The sequence below is a fragment of the Capsicum annuum genome, chromosome 1, assembly GCF_002878395.1.
Source record: "Capsicum annuum cultivar UCD-10X-F1 chromosome 1, UCD10Xv1.1, whole genome shotgun sequence".
NCBI classification, from domain to species: Eukaryota; Viridiplantae; Streptophyta; class Magnoliopsida; order Solanales; family Solanaceae; genus Capsicum; species Capsicum annuum.
In genome coordinates this window covers 7,671,678-7,685,727 of record NC_061111.1, presented here as the reverse complement: position 1 = coordinate 7,685,727, position 14,050 = coordinate 7,671,678, and the positions used below count along the sequence as shown (strand labels likewise).

The following is a 14,050-nucleotide window of genomic DNA, read 5'->3' as shown; positions in this document are numbered from 1 at the left end:
TAATTAATTAATATTAATCAAAACGTAATAACAATTTATAAATAGACAAAAATAAATATAACAAAATAGTATTAAAACTACTAATTTATTGGTTAAAATTTAGAGTAAATAATATATTTTTCTATTATTTTTAAAATTAGAATAAAAATATAAACAAAATATCTAAAAATTAACTTTATTTAGTTATTTGCTTTTTAACTAAAAATTTATTAAAATAAAAATAAAAATAAGAATCAAAATAATATATGATTAAATATATAAATATAAAATATTTAATATCGACAAACAAGTTAAAATTTAGGGAGGATAAAAAATCATGTGTCTACACCACTCACATTTAATCTTGCAGCATTAGCCAAGTCGCAACAAGGACAATACCAACGCAGAATCATCTCATCCACCACGGTTATAGCTGTGGGTTCACTGCACTTTCCTGTACTCCCCCCCCCCCCCCCCCCCCCCCCCCCTTTAACAATCCACAGGATCAAACTGGACCACTGGTCCCCAATCCCTATACTAATGTAGTTAGTGTATGCTTTATCTTTCATGACCATAAAAAATTGAATTTTTTGTGTCTAGAAAGTTTGGGGATGAAGGGGAGCCTTGGAGTAATTGGTAAAGTTGTTGCCATGTGATCAGGAAGTCACGGGTTTAAGCCTTGAAAATAGGCTCCGGCAGAAATGCAAGGTAAAGCAAGAAAGTTTGGGGACAAAAGAAAAATAGATGCTATGGACAGAACAAAGGGCAAACCATCTTCGAAGGGCTGAAAATTTACATATTACTTTTTGGCCTCTAAAATGAAAAAATACTGAGACCTTGCAGCTAAATTCTCATCCCCGAAAAACTCTAGCAATTAAAGAACGACTCACTGTTTCATTAGAGATGAAGCAACACAAACAACTAAAATTACATAAGGAGAAAGTAGCAGGCAGGAATATCACATTAAAGAGGTGTATTTGCATAGTGAATATCACAGACCTAAATCATCAGAGAAAGTATAACGAAAAATTACTTAAATAAGATTGAATTCAAAACTGGCTAATACTAAAAGGCAAGAGAATGTAATGGCGGTACGTGCAACTTCGCAATGCCCTCTTCATATCACAATGAAGGGATAACCCAAGTTGGCGGGCAAATATCACTAAAAAGATTTGAGTGTTTCCATCTTCAAGATTGTAAGCTCCCATATCTCTGCCATCTCCTCCTTTCCAATTATCCGTAAAATATATGTGATTAGGCTTCACTCCTATAGACTTAGAAACATCAACTGAAATTGATCCATTGACCCCAAGAAAAATTGCTCTATCACCCAAGATTCTAATCTCTTTCGCTTTACTTCTGATCAAATCGAGTTTCCATACTCGAAATTCACACGTCTCAAGTCCGGCATTGGTTCCATCCAGTTTTTCATACTTACAAAATTGTGAAACAAGTAATAATGCACCTGATACTTCGACTAGATATAGCTGTTTTCGCGGACCATAATTGTTTTTCTGAATGATCAACCGCGGTTCACAATCATCAACAACCCAAACTCCGGTAGTAGTGATCATATAAAACTGTCCATTAAACCAATGTACATCCCACAGTTCACCAAAACCTTCAACATCCTCAATTTTAGTCCAACAAAGCTCTCCAGGTCGCCAAAAAGCCACAAAGCTATTTTCGCGACTTGGTTCCCAATCTCTCAATCCAGTATGCGGAGGAAGGTGAAAACAGGTGCAACAACGTCATCTCTCCAATTCCTTTACACTCCACCATGCAAATCCATCCTTGCGTTGTGAAACACTTTAGTCCTTTCAATTCTGGGAGAAAAAAACGAGATATTTTCTTCTTTGAAATAGAGTAAAATTCTCGATAGTCATTGTCATTGTCAGTAGCAAGCATGAGTAAAGGAACTTGTGATGATGGTCCACAAAAATTTTCTTTGGTAGCAGTACTATGCCAGGACTTACAAACTGCAACAAATATAATGAAATCTTCGAGAAATGTAACACGTTTTGCTATGGTGGCGAGTAAATCGTAGGGAAGTTGGGACCAATTTGCCATGGCGAAAATGGGGCGAAAGAGAATTATTTTTAGGGTTTTGGATTTGGGGAAATTTGTGTAGTAGAAAGCATAACCAGAAGCATACGTATAGTCCAATTTCGAGTTGCTTTTGGACTAATCTGGCAACTGGGCCACGAAACTCCGACCCGGCCCAAAGTTTTATGATGTATCATTGTTATATGAGAGATACATTTTTAATATAATGTATACAAAATTTGTATCATTATTGTATAATATATATAGATAAATTGTATACATAACTACGGATATGTATCAAACTTGTATCAATATTGTATAAAGTTGTCAACAAATGACGAAAAAATAAAACTAAAACTCAATGATTATTTTTGTGTTATTTACGCCCTTTCTCCTTTGTTTTAGCTCATAAATTTCAAAAAACTTTCTATTTTTCTTAAATAGTGTATCAAGTTAAAGATTTTCGCATAAAAATGAAACAGGAAATAATAAATTTAACAATATAATATACAATAAAATATTTAACTAACAACTAAAACAAACATTCCATTTTAACCCAATAGATAACCCAACCATCCTAACAAGCTGTAAAAGAAATAGAAGAAACATCCACTTGTCTAACGTAGTTGCAGCTTTTTAGGGTGGACAACAATCTTATTAAGGATTTCACTTACCTCCTGTTTATTAGAATATAACTTGAAATGTTCGTTTATATAATCTCACACACCAATAATTTAAAAAATAAATTTATTAAAATAGTAAGATTACGGCTACGGAATATGGCAACTATAAAAAGATAGATAAAAGACAAAAGTAAAATTATTAAATACTAATAATTAAAGGTAAAATGAGAATAAAAACATAGTATACCACCAAATTCATGATTACACAAAATGAAGCTTTCCATTATTAGCTAACATGAACTTAATCAAACCTTATCATATATCATATGAACAACCATCCAAACCAGTTTAGGAAATAATCAGGACCTTCTCCACTTGTCTAACTCTTGTGTAGTTGCTTTGATGAGCTTTTTAGTGTTGACAACAAACTCATCAATGATTTCCCCTATCTCATCTTTATGATCATGAGGACCATATTGGAAAATCTTGTTGCCAACATTAGAGTACCTACGTTTGTCATCATAAGCAAAACCTCTTCCAATAGCATAACCAAAACCAACACCAATTCCACAGCCAGCACCTAAACCAATACCTAGTTGCAAACCAGGAAACCCTACACCAAAACCAGTGCCTCCAATGAGCCCAATTCCAACACCGAAACCACAACCAACCCCAAGTCCAAAACCAGGTCCGATTTTCCCTAATTGCTTTGACTTAATTACTGGTAACTTCCATAGGAAACCCTTTTCTTCATCTCCATTATTCATCTCTCTAGCGATTTTTGTATTTGATTGGAGAGATGGAGAATTGGTCAAAATGGAATGAGGATGAATTGGTTATGTGGCTCTTGAAACCCAACTTGTTAGGCTGGATGGCAATTTTTGGGCCCAATACAATATCTTCATGTCATATTTTTTATTTTGGAAAAATGACAGAAAAGGTAATTCAAATTAAACTATTTTCATGAAATTTAAATTTTACTTTCTAGCCATTTCAATTTGTTGGTCTGTTGTATATCATTTCTACACACCTTTTATATAGTTTCTATATATATCTTATACATATAAATATTTCATACGAAAATTATACAGTTTTGATACACTTATACAATAATTGTACTTTTTTTTTACATTTTATACACTTTTTATATAATTTTATACCTTAAATAGAAAGGTGTGGAGGTCTTGGATTAAGGTAGAAGGCTAGTGTGGGTTGTGGCTAGGGATTAAGAGAGTTTGGGTGTGGTGGGTGTCTTAGGTATTGTGAGAGTATGTCTCTACTAGGTGAGTATCCGTTTTCTTATATTTAGTGCGTATTGATCGTATTTTCTTTTATTTCGAAATCCTCTAATATTTATTGTTATTATTTCTTATCTCTTATTTCTATTTATGTTATCCGCCATGTCTCATGTTTCATTACGGCCTTAGTATACTATTCTCATTCTTGAGCTGGGGGTCTATCGGAAACAGCCTCTCTACCTCTTCGGAGGTAGTGGTATGGACTGCGTACATTTTATCCTCCCCATACCTCACTTTGTGGGAAGACACTGGGTCTGTTGTTGTTGTTGTATATTTTATACATATACATATTTGATAGAACTATACGATTTTTATACATATATCTTATATAGATACATATTTTATATAACAATTATATCGTTTTTATATAATTATATTTAATTATTATTTCTAAACAATAAACAAATTTCAGTTAAATAATTTATAGCAAAAAAAAAAACTAAAATATTTTTAAAAGGGCCGAATGACCCAAGTTGAAAACTGTATCAGTATTGTATATGGACTGTATTTGAACTACGTGGGCCATAATGATCCAAATTAGAAAACGACTATAAAGTGAAAATAGTATACCCGACTAACCGTTTTTTGAAAAGATATCAATCTTGAGTTATTTGTTTTAAAAAGTGCTATAAAGTGATCATTTTTCCTTTTATTTTTTTATAAAATTTAAGATGATAGTTTGTTTATAAAATAGTATAAATTTATGAATCAAATTTTATATTTTAAAAAATGAAAATTATAATTTGAAATTTTAAATTTATAGTTTTTCAAAAGTTAATATTTTTATCCTGTAATTTCAAATCTTGGCCTAAGTCGCATGTTTGAATGTTAATTTAAGATCATGAAATAATTTACATCCAAACGCTAGCTAAGGTGTTTTGGGTGATCGACCCAAAATATAAAAATACATATGTTATTGAAAAAAAAGACAAAAATAACACCTAAAACTAAAATAATTTTACAAAACTAGCACCTAAATTTAAAAATCCAAAAAATAGCCCTTGATCATGGTGCCAATGGATAAAAAAGTAAGTAGAAAGCGTGCAGCTTCACTTCCTATAATATACCAAGCATAAATATGATATTATCTTTGATCCATTTTTATTTTTTTAAAAAAACGTTCCACACCTGAGTCAATCTTTTCTTTTTTATTGCATGTACCTAATTATATGCAATTCAACTTTTCCTTTTGCAAAGCAAAAGTATGGATTTTGCATGCTAGTTACTTCTCGTTTTTTTCTTTTTTTAAAAAAAATGCCAGTTTATTTTTTTTAAAAAAAATTTTACTCCTTTTTTTTATGTTCTATTTTTAAAAAAAAAATTGATGCTACATTGTATTATAAAAAAATCACTGCTCTTTTGTGTGTTTTTCACTATTTTTATACCTTTTTTTTTGCAGTTTTTTTATTTATTTTTTAAATCTATTCCTTTTTTGAAATTAGTATAACCACAACTGTTATACGTTCAAACATGCATTATGTATATCTATGAAATGATGACATTAACTATCAAAAAAGTCCTGTGAAAGCTTTACTGTAAGAAACTTTATTTGACCAAAACAAATACATACGATTTTAAGGAGCAAATAATGAAACTCAAATTCAAAATGTAAAACCTAACTCCAACTTTCTTCAACAGTTCAACTGCAATTCCCCAAGTCCAAAAATCAACCCCCAACATTATTGCAAGTCCAAAAGAGGAACTATAAATAAAACAAGTCAAACATAAAAAAGAAAATAGATATACACATTCTATACAATTTTTAACTACAATTATTATTTAGATACATATTTTATACGACTCTATATAGTTTCTACATGCATTTTAAAAATGTATCAATCTAGTATAAGAGAGTATCAATTGAGTATATGGACACTGCAAGTATATCAATATAGTATAAAGTGTATTAATGTGGTATAAAAGAGTATCAATTGGGTATATGGACTGCATGTACTTACATGGAATTTCCTTTCGTTTTTTTCTAAAAAATGTATCAATATAGTATAAAAGTGTATCAATGTGGTATAAAAGTATATCAATTGAGTATAAAAACTGCATGTGCCTAATTGGATCAAATGGCTAAAAAAGGGGATTACTTTAGTTGACTGGCTACAATATGTACACTTTTTCAATTATGGGTCATTTTGTTTTAAAATGGTAATGCCATGTCCTTTTCCCTATATTATTTTGTCTCTCTCTCTCTCTCTCTATCTATCTATCTATCTATCTATCTATATATATATATATATATATATATTGTATTATAATTTCTTAAAATTGTCTAGGTCAATCACAATTTCTTTTAAGTTTCACTTCTAATTTGACAGGGAGTACTGATATATCATCTTATCGTAATTGAGATTTTTTTCACTAGTTCTAATTGAAATCAGAGAAAAATATTATCTTAGAGAGTTTATTAATCTATAGAGGTTCTATGTATCTTTGACAAATAAAATGTTTATTGTTTCGAGCAGATTGGTTGTAATTTTATTTTGTGATAGTATCGTTATATCAGTATTTGTTGTTGTGTTACTTGATACTGTCTCTTGTAACTTTATCATATCTTTTTTAGATTAATTTTTATCTTAAACCGATAAATTATTGGAAACAGTCATACTCTTAACTTTTCTAGATCCTAATTTATAAGAATATACTAGTTATATTATTTTTATTAGACAAATAAAAATAAAAAAAGGAATACCTAAAATGGATTGGATTTGGACAGAAGACACCAAAGTTACATTTTAATAGATTTTTATCTAAGAAGGAGAAAAAAGATGGTTATTTATGCTTTATATAAATTACAAATGAGTTTCAACTCTTAAATCATTGTGATAAATAAATGTAAACGCAAATTAGAAATGAAGTTTTATCTAATTCTTTTAACCTTTTTATAAATAAAAGAAAATTTAGACTATTATTTTATCAAATAAGTTACTTTAATGTATTTTTTAAGAAATATATATAATTGTCAATGCACGTCAACAACAGTCATTAGGCATGAGGTGTCTCTTGCTTCTGGCCGCTTGTAACACATCGTTTTGAATATAATTATTACTGCATATTATTTCATATTGTATGATATATTATATGTTAATTGTGATATATTATATTATACAGTATAATAAGTATTAAATAACTTTATTTAATAAGACTAGAGCAATAACTTAAGAAGATCATACAGTGCTTTTTTCTCTCCTTAGATTTAATCATCAGACCTCATATTTTTCCTTTAATTTTTTGGAGTAAGTGCACAAATAATCATTTTTAGGATCTCTATTACGATCCAAATTTTTCACATATTGTATGATATAATTATATTGTGATATAGTACTGTACTATACAGTATAATAGGCATTAGGCACCAAATAACTTTATTTATCATCAGACCTCATAGTTTTCCTTCATTTTTTTGAGGCAAGTGCACAAGTAATTATATTTAGGACCCCTTTACAATCCAAAATTTTCAGTCATTAGCATTTAGCTAATACTAGTTAAGTCCATTAAACCCAAATCTCAATAGATAAAGCATAGTACAATACTTTGCTCTATTAAAACAAAACAAAAATATACATAGATATATACGGAAAAAAAGATTATTTTGACACTAATTTATATGTAGATATATACGAAAAAAAGATTATCTTGACACTAGTTTATATGTAGATATATACTAAAAAATTATTTCGAAACTAGTTTATTTGAGCCTGTTGAACTTGTGAGATGAAAAAAGTAACACACAATTGATCGATTTTATAAGGCACATTAATAAGATTTCCGAGATATACATATATTACATAAAGCCAAATGTTGTGAACCAAGTCGACTTTGTACTGGGCTATGGGTTAGAAGTGATGAATTAGGCTGATCCAGTTGAGATTATTGGACCCATTGAAATGTTGAGAGTGTTTTATTTAGGATTCAGGTCCAATTGTCAATTGATTAAATAGGACTTGGGATTCGACAGAACAATTATATAAATTATGTTGAAGTTTTGGCTTAATCTATATTCTCTCATCTCCCCTTCAATGCTCTATTATCTCATCTCCTTCTAGTTACTTCTTCCTCCGTTACTCGTAGATTTCTCATTAGTGTTGTTCATTTTTACTTTGTTGCTAGAATTTTTATTTGTATTGGAATTTGGAAGTATAATATATATATAGTTGTGATGTGAAGTTGAGGTTGTTACACCAAACAAATCAACATTAAGTTTTCTGTGTTTGCAGAAAAATTAATGTGTTTCATTAAGAGGAAGTTCATGGTATAAAATAAGTTATTTTGACTTTAAAATATCTAAAATAAGTCAGTCCAAATATATAGCTAGACTGCAAAATTATTAAAGTATCTAAATATATAAACCTTTCATTTTAAATATCTAAACTAAAGTAGCCAATGACAACTTCAAATATTGTATTAAGCACTTGTATCTTTTAAATAAATCATAAAAAATATGTGATTAGGCTAGACTTCTGAAAATTTAGAGCATTTAATAGAACTTGCTCCATTATGATGTATGGGTCAACATTGTAGTTTTTTCATCTTCAAGACTGTAAGCCCTTGTATAGTCATTTCCTCCACGGGTGAAAAATAACTCTCTCCAATCGTCTCCACTCAAGAGTTTAAGTTGCTAAGCTCCTAAAAAAAAAAAAAAACAAATATTGTTGCATCCAACCCTAAACCTAGTTCATTATGAAAGAGAAATTTAACTCAGAGACGTCCTTCACATTTGACTTTGTAACATTAACTCCCTTGTGGTTTACGATATTATGTTTATATCGACTATTTTAATTTATTTGTAACAATCAATTAATCTATTTATTAGTAGTGTAATAAAATTTAATATCAATCAATGAAGGAAAATGTTTTCTAGAAAATATTCTCTTGGAAAAATAAGTGTTTTTCTTACTTATATTTCGATATTGATTAATTAAAAAAATATTGTTCTAAAAATATTAGCATTCAGGTATAATCAGAAAAAGTATTATTTCACTATGACAATTACTATAATTGAGAGTCGAGCCTCAAGCTGGGCTCGAAAATTGAGTATCGAAGCAGAATCAAGGTCAAGATCGAGAGTCTGATCATAGGTAGGAGTCGTGTCCCGAATTGAGGTTTGATGATAGGTTAAAAGAAAGTTTTCAAAATTTTTTTCGATCTCTTCCTAAACTTCCACGAAGCCAAGCTCATTTGAAAATATTTTTCAAAATATTTAAGTCAACTAAACATAACAAAATCGAAAAACATTTTCCCAAACACACCCATAATTTACCTTTTTTCTGATTTGGTCTTTAAAAAATAAAATAAACGACCTTTGGGGTCACCAATAACCACCTTAAAATCCAAAGCAACTACCTTTACTTCAACGCAACTTCCATTTTTGTCATTTTTCGTACCTTTCCCTTTTGATTCTATTCATACACCATCAACTCTATTTTCTCACACCTATATAATATTCACACTTGTAATTAGCACACATCAAAATTACACTCACATTTCCTTTCCTTTTCGATCGCTTCAATTCATTTAATAACCTTTCTAATTCGCATGAAAAGGGCCTAATAATTATCCTTTTTTTTAAAGTATATTATATGTCAGATAACCACATCCGACGAAGAAGATTTCCGGTAAGCCGGAGAAGTACCAGCAGAGTATTAAATCGGAGGAATACGCCTGTGTCAGTGAATCGACGATCATCAAAGAAGTACAGGGATGTTGATAAGGTATTAGAGAGATGTAAATCGGAGCCGTGTGTTTTAAAGGTTGGATTTATTCAGTTTGATGATACTGATGACGATGATGATCGGAGTGATGTGAAGGTTCCATCGTCGTTGGAAATACTGTTCCAGTCACAAACTTGTTCGGATATATTTGTATCTCCGGATTTTCTGAGCTCTGGATCTCCGCAGAGTTTTCAGGTAATTTTCCTCTATTTTTTTTTTTTTTTTTTTTGAATATCCTTATCGAAACTTGATTAATCTGAATTCGAGCCGAATAGGGTATTTGAGAGAAATGTACTCTTTCCTTTTGTTTTTGACTTTTCAATAGTGAATTTGTTTTAGTAGGTTGAATTAATTTGATATTTTAAAATTAAAATTAAATATTCAAAACCTATAGGGAAAAGTACTATAATTATAATTTTTTTGATGAAAAATTATGGAGTATTTAAAATTGTTAGGTTAAAATTCACATTATTTGACTGTTATCTTGTTCACTGCCTCTCTTGGAAAATCTCCCAATTCCCCATCAATTCTCATTTCTCCCTGCTCTTCCATATCTCAAACCTTTGTCAACATCCCAAATACTCGGAACGAAAATGGAGTCAGAAGCACCTGCGCCCACTCTTCTTCTACTTTGTGGGAAATCAAATGAGGAGAAAGATGTGGCAAGGATATTAAAGGAGAACAATACTCTTCAACTGCATAAAAATGGTGAACAAGTTGAAGTTGTTCTGCATTCCCAAGTTGAAACTTTGAATGACGAGTTTCGAGTTGAAGAATACTTTTACTCCCTTTCGACTAGGCGTTTTGGGAGACTACTGATTTACTCCCCAAAATTGTCCTCAACACATGACGTTATCTCACAAAATAACTCTGACTTACCAGTTGGTTCAGTGTGTGTTGCTGATGTGCAATTGAAAGGGAGAGGTCGTACGAGTAATGTGTGGCAATCACCAAAGGGTTGCCTTGTGTTTTCATTTTTAATACAAATGGAGGATGGCAGAATGGTGCCACATTTGCAGTATGTAGTCTGTCTTGCCATGACAGAGGCCATTAAGGCTATCTGTCCGCATCTTGATGTTCGCATAAAGTGGCCAAATGATTTGTATTTAGGTGGGCTTAAAGTGGGAGGCATCCTAAGCACATCGGTATATAGGTCAAAGAAGTTCTATATTAGTGCTGGAGTTGGATTGAATGTGGGGAATGAGAAGCCTACCACATGCTTGAATGCTGTTTTAAAGAGAGTCGATCCTCTCTCACGTGAATTGAAAAGAGAAGAGATTATTGCAGCCTTTTTCAAGAAATTCGAGAGCTTTTATGATGTTTTCTTAGAACAAGGATTTCAAGCTCTTGAAGAGTTGTATTATAGGACTTGGTTACACAGTAGACAGCGGGTTATTGTTCAGGAGAGGAGCGATGATGATCAGGACCAATTCGTTGAAAATGTAGTCACCATTCAGGGTTTGACATCCTCAGGGTACTTATTAGCAATCACAGATGATGGTCAAATGTGTGAGCTACACCCAGATGGGAACAGTTTTGACTTCTTCAAAGGGCTTATCAAAAGAAAAATGAGCTGAAGGAGATTCATGTTCTTCGCGCCTTCTAGCAAAAGGATTTATCCTCTTCCCTCTTCACTTTTAGTTTGTCTATATTCATCGTATTTGCGTTTTGAAATTAGTACAGGGTGGATGAATGACTTAAATGGAATAAGATTATCGTGATTATCTTTTCATGTAGAAGCATATTGAGAATTTGAATTTTATGAGCTCTAGTATTAAAAATTCCAACCTCAAATTTTAGTTGATGAAAGTTCATTTTTTTTTTTTTTTGTATGTACATGTTAAATGCTTAAAGCCTACCCTCTGCCCTTATTTCCGTATCAGAGTATTAACTAATATAGCACAATGAGCAAAGTAAGGCTACATCACTTCTTAAAATAACACTGCTTACAGAAAAATCCTGCATACGCCACTATTAGAATCATTCGTCTTTCATACTTGACCCCTATTTGACTCAAACTCAACCTATAGATTGGAAGTGAAGAATGTCTTACTACTTCTATTGATGTCCAACATGTATAAGAATTTTGTGCAGAAAGGGTACAAGCAGGAGGCAAAAGTTGTGATTGATGTGACAGTAGAAGGTAGTCCAGGGCCAGTAAGAACCATGGTCAAGTTGGGATCCAGTGTAGATGAAACAATAAGGCTTGTTATAGACAAGTACAGTGAAGAAGGCCGCACCCCTCGTCTTGATAAAAACAATGTTGATTCATCTTTTCAGTTGTACCAGTCTTACTTCAGTCTTCAAAGTAAGTCCTAACCTCAAGTATACTATCTAAAAATAGGTTGTCAAATGGACTAGTTGAGCTAGTCAAAATAGATTGTGTTAATAAATGAGCGGATTGAGCTGAATCAAAATAGATTGAGTTAGCAAATCAACGGTCGTTAGCCTCCCTAAATGTTACTTGCAGGCTGAGATGGTTATGTCAAGATGGACAAAGTAATGAGTCATAGTCCAAAACTATCCAAAGCTTACACAATTTTACTTTTTTACAATTTGTTTCTTATAATTTATTTAATTACTAAGTAAAATTATTAAAGTTATTTTTTCCTTGTGTACCATATTCTGACAAGGCTTATCGTGAGTCAATTGGGATTATATATTTAGTTCAAAATAGCACAAATTTAAGATGAAATGAATTGAGCTAGTCAAAATAGATTGAATTAATATATACATGAGTTATGCGGGTTAGACTTGAATAGGTTGAATGCGTCATGTTTTCATTGGCTGATTTTATCACCCTTACATGTACACCCTGAGGTTTGAATTAAACAAATGTTACGTTGTTTAGCTAATAGTGATTTTTAGGACTTGTATTGGATGTATCACATATCAATCGCTGGTATTTAAATAATTATAGTGGGTAAGCCCTTTCTTTGTTGAAAGGTCGATTTGTGTTTGATGTAGGATTGGCTAATGGAACTTTGAATAATCTCTGGCTCACATAGTAATTAAACCAATTATCTGGATTGGTCTGTGATTTATTAACTTCTTTTATTAAAGATAATGTTTGAATAATACAGCTGCCAATGTTGTATAATAAATTAGTATAGGTATTTGTAAATTTCAACTTGTAGTTTATTTGTGTGAAAGGTTTATATAGTAAATTATTATGCTAAGTTAGGACCGGTTATATAAATCCTTATTTGATCACCAATTCACCATATATCCTCATTTAAGCCAACCAATGTCATTATCATACCCACCCCCCGCCCACTCACCCACTCACCCACCCACTCCAAACCTAAAAAAAGCTAAAGGAAAAAAGTGGAAAATAAGTTCAATAATAATAATAATAATAATAGCTACAGGTCTTCAAACTCAATATATTGACAAGACTAGAAGCCTTTTTCAATCGATAGACATGACGTATGTGAATTTCTTTTTTGGCGTTCTATCTTTAGCTAAGTATGCGCAAGTCGCAAGAACTTGTATACGCTTTTATCTAAGTTCTATTTGTTCCCCACTTCTATTCCTTGTTGATTTGATAGTAGTTATTTTGTATTTGATTGATATAGGCTTGAGCAACACAGATGTAATTGGAGATGTTGGGAGCAGAAGTTTTTATCTTCGAAAGAGTAATAGTTACAGAGAAATAACAACAGAGCCAAATTCCATTGTTCTCGATGGGTTCTTTGGTCGCAAGATAAATAAAATTATTAGAAGAACATGTAAGTTGTGGAAAATCCTTGGTTGCATGCAATGTTCTGGATGACGCTCGTCATTCGTACCAGATGTGGATTCAGAAATTTATATATTGTGCTACTAGCACTTACTATATTATATGATAAGAGTAGCATGAGTATTAGATTTGCTACTCAACATATGATCATACTTAGTTGCATGGTGTTATTTTCCTTCCATGTAATTTTTAATTTTTATTCTCGTATTTAACAGTAATGGAATATTGTAAGATCCATTCTGTGAAACAAAATGTTGTACTATAAAATTTATATGAAATACAAATGTCATGGAAAATATAGACAATTCACCACTATTTATGTCCTTGAGAACATTGTCCCCTCTACAACAACTCTCCTTGAGCCTTTTGGCAATTATGTGCCCAAATGTATAAGCAAATTTATATCTTTTCTAGTATTCCACCTAAACATTGAAAAATTATATTAGTATTATTTTTGATACTTAAACATCAAGAAAATGACGCAAAAGCAGAACCTTCTGTCAAAAGGTCTAAAAGGTAAGTTATCTAATTAATATTTTGATTTTTAATTTCTTTCAATAACACGCTCAATGTGGCAGCGTTATCTTAGAAAAAGACCAAGATGGTTGCTAAAACATCAAACGTAGCAATGTCGCGCGCTTC

At 31.4% G+C, this 14,050-nt stretch overlaps 5 protein-coding genes across 6 annotated transcripts; 2 read left to right on the top strand and 3 right to left on the bottom strand.

Moving 5' to 3' along the window:
- Positions 1 to 833: 833 nt before the first annotated feature.
- On the bottom strand, positions 834 to 1,718 carry LOC107866604. The gene has a single exon (XM_016712640.2). It carries the CDS (start codon positions 1,551 to 1,553, stop codon positions 1,029 to 1,031), a length of 525 nt encoding a protein of 174 aa, XP_016568126.1. The 5' UTR covers positions 1,554 to 1,718; the 3' UTR covers positions 834 to 1,028.
- LOC124900090 (putative F-box protein At4g22180) lies at positions 1,715 to 2,666 on the bottom strand (the record flags this gene model as incomplete). The annotated part of the gene is given in 1 exon segment (XM_047415384.1): positions 1,715 to 2,666. A coding segment is annotated over 1 exon segment (335 nt), but the record flags the coding sequence as incomplete, so codon positions are not given.
- A 207-nt stretch (positions 2,667 to 2,873) lies between these two features.
- LOC107866615 (keratin, type I cytoskeletal 47 kDa) lies at positions 2,874 to 4,015 on the bottom strand. Its single transcript, XM_016712648.2, has one exon. It carries the CDS (start codon positions 3,413 to 3,415, stop codon positions 3,008 to 3,010), a length of 408 nt encoding a protein of 135 aa, XP_016568134.1. The 5' UTR covers positions 3,416 to 4,015; the 3' UTR covers positions 2,874 to 3,007.
- Positions 4,016 to 9,312: 5,297 nt separating this feature from the next.
- LOC107866592 (uncharacterized protein At4g22758) lies at positions 9,313 to 13,723 on the top strand. Of its 2 annotated transcripts, none has more exons than XM_016712628.2 (3): positions 9,313 to 9,861; positions 11,761 to 11,974; positions 13,245 to 13,723. In XM_016712628.2, the coding sequence occupies exons 1-3, from the start codon at positions 9,535 to 9,537 to the stop codon at positions 13,439 to 13,441; spliced, it is 738 nt and encodes a 245-aa protein (XP_016568114.1). In that variant the 5' UTR covers positions 9,313 to 9,534; the 3' UTR covers positions 13,442 to 13,723. The 2 variants fall into 2 exon arrangements, with proteins under 2 accessions (XP_016568114.1, XP_016568110.1); XM_016712624.2 differs by having other exon boundaries at positions 11,749 to 11,974.
- On the top strand, positions 9,865 to 11,453 carry LOC107866583 (biotin--protein ligase 1, chloroplastic). Its single transcript, XM_016712614.2, has one exon. The coding sequence runs from the start codon at positions 10,260 to 10,262 to the stop codon at positions 11,241 to 11,243; it is 984 nt and encodes a 327-aa protein (XP_016568100.1). The 5' UTR covers positions 9,865 to 10,259; the 3' UTR covers positions 11,244 to 11,453.
- Positions 13,724 to 14,050: the final 327 nt, after the last annotated feature.